The following is a 6,826-nucleotide window of genomic DNA, read 5'->3' on the forward strand; positions in this document are numbered from 1 at the left end:
CCCCAACCTCCAGCCTCCAACCCCAGCCTCCAACCTCCAGACCACAGCCTCCAGAGTGTGTATGTGTGTGTGTGTGTGTGTGTGTGTGTGCATGTGTGTGTGCATGTGTGTGTGTGTGTGTGTGTGTGTGCATGTGTGTGTGTGTGTGTGTGTGGTCCTACCAGGCATACACTGCAGGTCCAGGGGGGCGGAGGGGAACACGGTGGGAGAAGCTCCGCCCTCACAGTCACACTTACAGGCACGGCCCGTCCACGCCTCGGACACGCCCTCCTAGAACACGGGACGAACACGCCAGGAACACGCCAGGAACATGTCAGGAACACATCAACAACATGGGATAGACATGTTAACAACATGGGATAGACATGTCAACAACATGGGATAGACATGTCAACAACATGGGATAGACATGTCAACAACATGGGATTGACATGTCAACAACATGGGATAGACATGTCAACAACATGGGATAGACATGTCAACAACATGGGATTGACATGTCAACAACATGGGATAGACATGTCAACAACATGGGATAGACATGTTAACAACATGGGATAGACATGTCAACAACATGGGATAGACATGTCAACAACATGGGATAGACATGTCAACAACATGGGATAGACATGTCAACAACATGGGATAGACATGTCAACAACATGGGATAGACATGTCAACAACATGGGATAGACATGTCAACAACATGGGATAGACATGTCAACAACATGGGGTAGACATGTCAACAACATGGGATAGACATGTCAACAACATGGGATATACATGTTAACAACATGGGATAGACATGTTAACAACATGGGATAGACATGTCAACAACATGGGATAGACATGTCAACAACATGGGATTGACATGTCAACAACATGGGATAGACATGTCAACAACATGGGATAGACATGTCAACAACATGGGATAGACATGTTAACAACATGGGATGGACATGTCAACAACATGGGATGGACATGTCAACAACATGGGATGGACATGTCAACAACATGGGATAGACATGGAACACGTCAATAATACGTCAGGAACATACAGGGTACAGGGGAGGCTGGTGGAGGTAGAAGTCGGAGGTTGGTCTGGTCTGGGGTGAGGGGTGGTGTGTTGGATAACGTTCCTCATTCCGTTCCATGCATCCCAATGAGCCCTCCTCTGACTTCAGCCTCCATTTCTACCTCCACCAGCCTCCCCTGGACCACACACACACACACACACACACACACACACACACACCATCTAGGGATGTTAGACCACCTACCTCCTGGGCATGGATGTTGGTCACGACTGCTCAGATGGACAGGCAGACAGACAGACAGACAGGCAGACAGACAGACAGACAGACAGGCAGACAGACAGACAGGCAGACAGGCAGACAGGCAGAGAGGCAGGCAGACAGGCAGGCAGAGAGGCAGGCAGACAGACAGGCAGGCAGACAGACAGAGAAGCAGGCAGGCAGACAGATAGACAGACAGACAGACAGACGGACAGGCAGACAGACAGACAGGCAGACAGGCAGGCAGACAGACAGACATGTAGAAAACACAAAAACACATTTGTGAGAAAAGACAGAACACATAATCATAATTCGAATCAAATCTAAACCCAGATTAAGTAAACACTCAGATTATCGTAACAATAATACACAGATTAGATCAGATTATCGTTCAGTATCCATCAGGGTTGGACAGACAGTCTGCCAGATGTGACATTAGAAACACTGTTGTTATAATAAAATACAAACGATGGATCTAATCACACACATAACAGATACATCTCTGCACTACTAGTGAACCGCATGTCGGCAACCAATCAAAATGTTCTGACTTTTCTTTTGAAACACGGAACTACATTTCAACGTTGTTGAGAATCAAAACACAAACTCGCTAGTCGAGCCAGAAAACTGCAACGCAATGGATTGGGTTAGTAATCCCCACTGCTACCTAGTTAACTAGACCACAACGTTACATTGTTAGCAGGCTCACAAAACAAGCTGTGTTACTTGACTAGCGACGTGTCGTTGATTTTCAACAACGCGGAAATGTATTCACATCTTTTGAAAGAAAAGTCAGAACATTACATCAGATCTTTAGATATGAGCATTAGAACGCATTAGAATGTGTCTCTGCATCAGTCAGCTCAGCCATCCTGACATTGCTTGGGTCAATTCAGTCTACAATCAATATCAGGGATGAATTGAAATCAAATTGATAAATTCTTCAGCAATCAGCAAAAAAAGCAAATTCAGCAACAACAACAAAAAGACTATAATAATGATAATAATAATAACTTAAATGTATATAGCCTATCGCCTTTCAGGGGACCCAAGGTCGCTTTACAGAGAAACAAGAAAATTGCAAAAAACAGACAACAGACAGGCAGACAAAACAGCAACAGAACTAGGGGCCGGAGGCCTTGGTGAACAGGTGGGACTTGAGGGCCGTTTTAAAGGCGTCCAGGGTGGGGATGTTGCGGATCACCGCAGGACAATTTTCAATTCAGCCCCCAGCCCCAACCCTACTCCCCAGCTCCAGCTCCAGCTCCAGCCCAAGCCCCACACTTAGCCCCAGTCCCAGCCAAGCCTCAGTCCCAAACCCAGTCCCAGCCCCATCTCTAAACCCCAGCCCCAATCCCAACTCCAGCCCCAGCCCCAATCCTAACCCCAGCCTCAGCCCCAGCCCAAGCCCCACACTTAGCCCCAGCCCCAGCCTTACATCCCAGCCCCAAACCCAGCCCCTAGCCCCCAGCCCCAGCCCTAGACCCAGCCCTACACCCCAGCCCTACACCCCAGCCCTAGACCCAGCCCTACACCCCAGCCCTACACCCCAGCCCCAGCCCTACACCCCAGCCCCAGCCCTACACCCCAGCCCCAGCCCTACACCCCAGCCCCAGCCCTACACCCCAGCCCCAGCCCTACACCCCAGCCCCAGCCCTACACCCCAGCCCTACACCCCAGCCCCAGCTCCAGCCCCAGTCCCAGCCTCAGCTCTCTACTCACCAGCCCCAACCTCAGCTCTCTACACTCAACCCTCCAGCCCCAGCCCTAGACCCAGCCCTCTACACCCCAGCCCCAGCCCCAAATCCAGACCAGCCCCAGCCCTACACCCCAGCCCCAGCTCTACACCCCAGCCCTACACCCCAGCCCCAGCCCCATACCAGCCCCAGCCCCATACCATCTCCATACCATCTCCAGCCCCAACCCCAGACCCAGCCCCAGCCCCATACCAGCCCCAGCCCCATACCATCTCCATACCATCTCCATCTCCAGCCCCAACCCCAGCTCTACACCAGCCCCAGCCCTCTACCACCCCAAACCCAGACCCATACCAGCTCCATCTCCTCCATCTCCATCTCCAGCCCCAACCCCAGCCCTCTACCACCCAGCCCCAGCCCTCTACCACCCCAAACCCAGCCCCATACCAGCTCCATCTCCTCCATCTCCTCCAGCTCCATCTCCGGCTCCGGACCCAGTCCAGCCGCCCCTCTCCCAGTCCCAGCCGCCCCAGCCCAGATCCAGAGCGGACCAGTCCCAGCCCCAGCCCTCCAGCCCCAGCTCCAGACCCAGACAAAGAGGAGGAGGCGTATAACTACCGTGCGTTCCCAGCAGCAGCGCCAGCAGCAGAGAGCGGGCGGCGGTCAGCTCCATCTTACACTCTCAGGACGGACGGTCAGGCGACGCAGGGAGGAGGAGGAGGAGGAGGAGGAGGGACACCTCTCTGAAGCCGAGGGAGAAGGACTCTGGATTACCACGCTAATCCGCGGGACGCTAATGGCTTAGCTAATGCCCTGACCCTCCTATAAGCCCCTCCCACACTGCGCTGAGCACTGCTATAAGCCCCTCCCATACTGCCAGACGTTATGTGTGTACAGTAACGAGGGGGGGAGGGGGGAGGGGGCAGGGGGGTGTACAGTATGGAACGAGGGGGGGAGGGGGGAGGGGGCAGGGGGGTGTACAGTATGGAACGAGGGGGGGAGGGGGGAGGGGGCAGGGGGGTGTACAGTATGGAACGAGGGGGGGAGGGGGGAGGGGGCAGGGGGGTGTACAGTATGGAACGAGGGGGGGAGGGGGGAAGGGGGCAGGGGGGTGTACAGTATGGAACGAGGGGGGGAGGGGGGAGGGGGCAGGGGGGTGTACAGTACAGTACGAGGGGGGGAGGGGGGAGGGGGGTGTACAGTATGGAACGAGGGGGGGAGGGGGGAGGGGGCAGGGGGGTGTACAGTATGGTGGAAGGCCAGGCTGGGGGGTGGGTGTGTGTGTGTGTGTGTACAGTGTATCACAACCACCATGATGGAAGACCGGGGGGGTGTGAGTGTGTGTGTGTGTGTGTGTGTGTGTGTGTGTGTGTGTGTGTGTGTGTGTGTGTGTGTGTGTGAGTGTGTGTGTGTGTGTGTGTGTGTGTGTGTGTGTGTGTGTGTGTGTAGGGGGTGTGTGCTGTGCTCCCTGACCCATATAAAGCACCAGAAGGTGCAGTCAAAGGGGACAGTAATTGTGTCTATTTCAGGATTTCAATTCATTTTCTACTTGAACAGAGACGCCTGCTCTGGTCATGGAACAGGGCCTGCTCTGCATCAGCTTTAAAGTCACTTTGGTTTCACACATTTTCATATCGGCACCGTCTTAAAATAATGGCTTACGTCACTTTTGAGGAAAATGTTTGATATTTAGGCAAAAACATAATTTTCCTCAAAAGTGACTTTAAGAATGGACGAAAATGAATTTGTGAAATAAAAGTGACTTTAAACCGAAATAAATTGTAGAAAAAGTAATAAATAATAATATATAATATAATAGTAATTAATCTGAACCATATACAAAATAAAAGGAAACTGTAGATTGTTCTCCATCCTCCCATGACTAAGAAGAATATATAATTTAATCAAAAAATAATGGCTTACGTCACTTTTGAGGAAAATTATGTTTCTGCCTAAATATATTACATTCTAGATTTGGTTCAGTTTATTCTGTTTTCCTCAAAACTTGAACATATGACGTAAGCCATTATTTTAAGAAGGTGAAGATATGAAAATAAAATGGTGTTTTATTTACATCAGTGTTGCTTACTACCGTTACACTGCAACGGCCCAAAACGTTCTGCAACCTTCATTCTAAGCGTCCTTGGGTTTGAGAAAGGCTATATAAATCTAAGATATTATTATTATTATTATTATTATTATTATTATTCTCGTGAACTTCTGAGGAACACCCATAGACACGTCACCCTGGGGTTAAGAGCTGTTGAAGAGTGAAATCTGATATTAAAATAAAAGGAAACATGTAGATTGTTCCCCATCCTCCCATGGCTAAGAAGAAATTATATATTGTTCATAGACATGTCACGGTGCACGAGCTTCTGAAGAGAGAAAACGGTCCAATATTAATCAAACTTAAAAACCCAGGTGTGAGGAGGGAGGCGTCATCAGGTACTCAGGTGTGACCTGATTGCCGCCTCCTCACACCTGCCGCCGGGCCTTATAAAAGCACCTGCCACACCTGTGAGAAGCCATTACCTAACCAACCTAACCTACACCCTAAAGACGAGATGAAGGTCCCGGTTACAGACAGCACGGTGAAGAGAGCAGCTGCGCGCGGAGGACCGGCGAGGCGGAGCAGGGTTTACTCCCGCGTGCTCTACCGGGCCCAGGCTGAGGTGCGCGAGGCAGGGTGTTCCCTTCGCTGACATTTGGGCCTCAACACAATATTGCATTTAATATGTAACGAACGAGGCCAATGGAACACAAACATCAGGCTGCGTTCGTAAATTCGCTCTGGAATCTGATCAGCACTCATGGAATGCCTCTTGTCCAATCAAATGACTTGGATCCCTTTATGACATTGACCCAGTGTGCGCCCCGGCGCTCTCAGAACGAATTTACGAACGTACCTTCAGTGTTCTGGTTCACCTGGTCGGTGTCTTTCTGCTGACGTGGTGTCTTTCTCTCCTCACAGAGCATGCGCACTCGGAGCCTGGTGTTGCCCAGCGGGTCCGGGTGTCCCAGGCGGGTGGTGCTGAGGCTGGTGGGGTGCGAGGCCTCGCGGCTGGCCCGGGTGAGCGGCCCCGGTAAGAGGAGCGGCCCCGGTAAGAGGAGCGGCCCCGGTAAGAGGAGCGGCCCCGGTAAGAGGAGCGGCCCCGGTAAGAGGAGCGTCGTCACCCACCGGGAGCTCCAGGCCGCCTCGGCGCTGCTACAGCGGAGGGCGCGCGCCAGACACACCGGGGCTTGAGGGCGTTCCTCCATGGACTGTTTCATACCGTGTATATATTGTATATTTTTTAAAAGACTTGTATATTAAAGATGTATTTTTTAAGAAAAACAAATCATTTGAAGTTTGGAGTGTTTTCATGACAACTTGGGCTGCGTTCGTAAATTCGCTTTGAGAACACCGGAGCGCACACCGGCTTCAACGTCATGAAGGGACCAAGTCATTTGATTGGACAAGAGGTATTCCTTGAGTGCTGGTCAGATTTCCAGAGCGAGTTTACGAACGCAACCAGAGCTGAACGCCCTGCAGTGTAGTCCATCCAGAGCCAAACTAAACTGCGTCTGACGTTAGGAACATGGGGGTCACGTGCACACGCAGGGGGTCATTTGATAGGAAACACTTCGGAGTTTGTGTGTGTGCACGCTCCGATCATAGCGCAGAATAACACACGTGACAAGGAGAAAGTAAATCTAAACAATAATCAAATCAAAGCGTCATTTGGGTCCGTCCGGTTTAAGAGGTTCTAAACCACCAACATTGCTATTCTAGTTTATTTTCACTCCACAATGTCCGCGAAGACGTGTCTCGAGGCGCACCGGAGGCAATTG

General features: G+C 51.3%; 1 protein-coding gene across 1 annotated transcript in view; it reads right to left on the bottom strand.

The window, feature by feature from the left end:
* rs1a (retinoschisin 1a) overlaps positions 1 to 3,242 on the bottom strand; it is a gene marked incomplete at both ends in the record, with an annotated part of 9,906 nt that extends 6,664 nt beyond the window's left edge. Inside the window, 2 exons of the mRNA XM_080539822.1 lie at positions 162 to 270; positions 3,204 to 3,242. Coding sequence (XP_080395948.1) covers positions 162 to 270; positions 3,204 to 3,242 — 148 coding nt within the window. The remainder of the gene's footprint in view (positions 1 to 161; positions 271 to 3,203) is intronic.
* Positions 3,243 to 6,826: the final 3,584 nt, after the last annotated feature.

This window comes from Nansenia antarctica (genome assembly GCF_963989245.1).
Source record: "Nansenia antarctica genome assembly, chromosome: 9".
NCBI classification, from domain to species: domain Eukaryota; kingdom Metazoa; phylum Chordata; class Actinopteri; order Argentiniformes; family Microstomatidae; genus Nansenia; species Nansenia antarctica.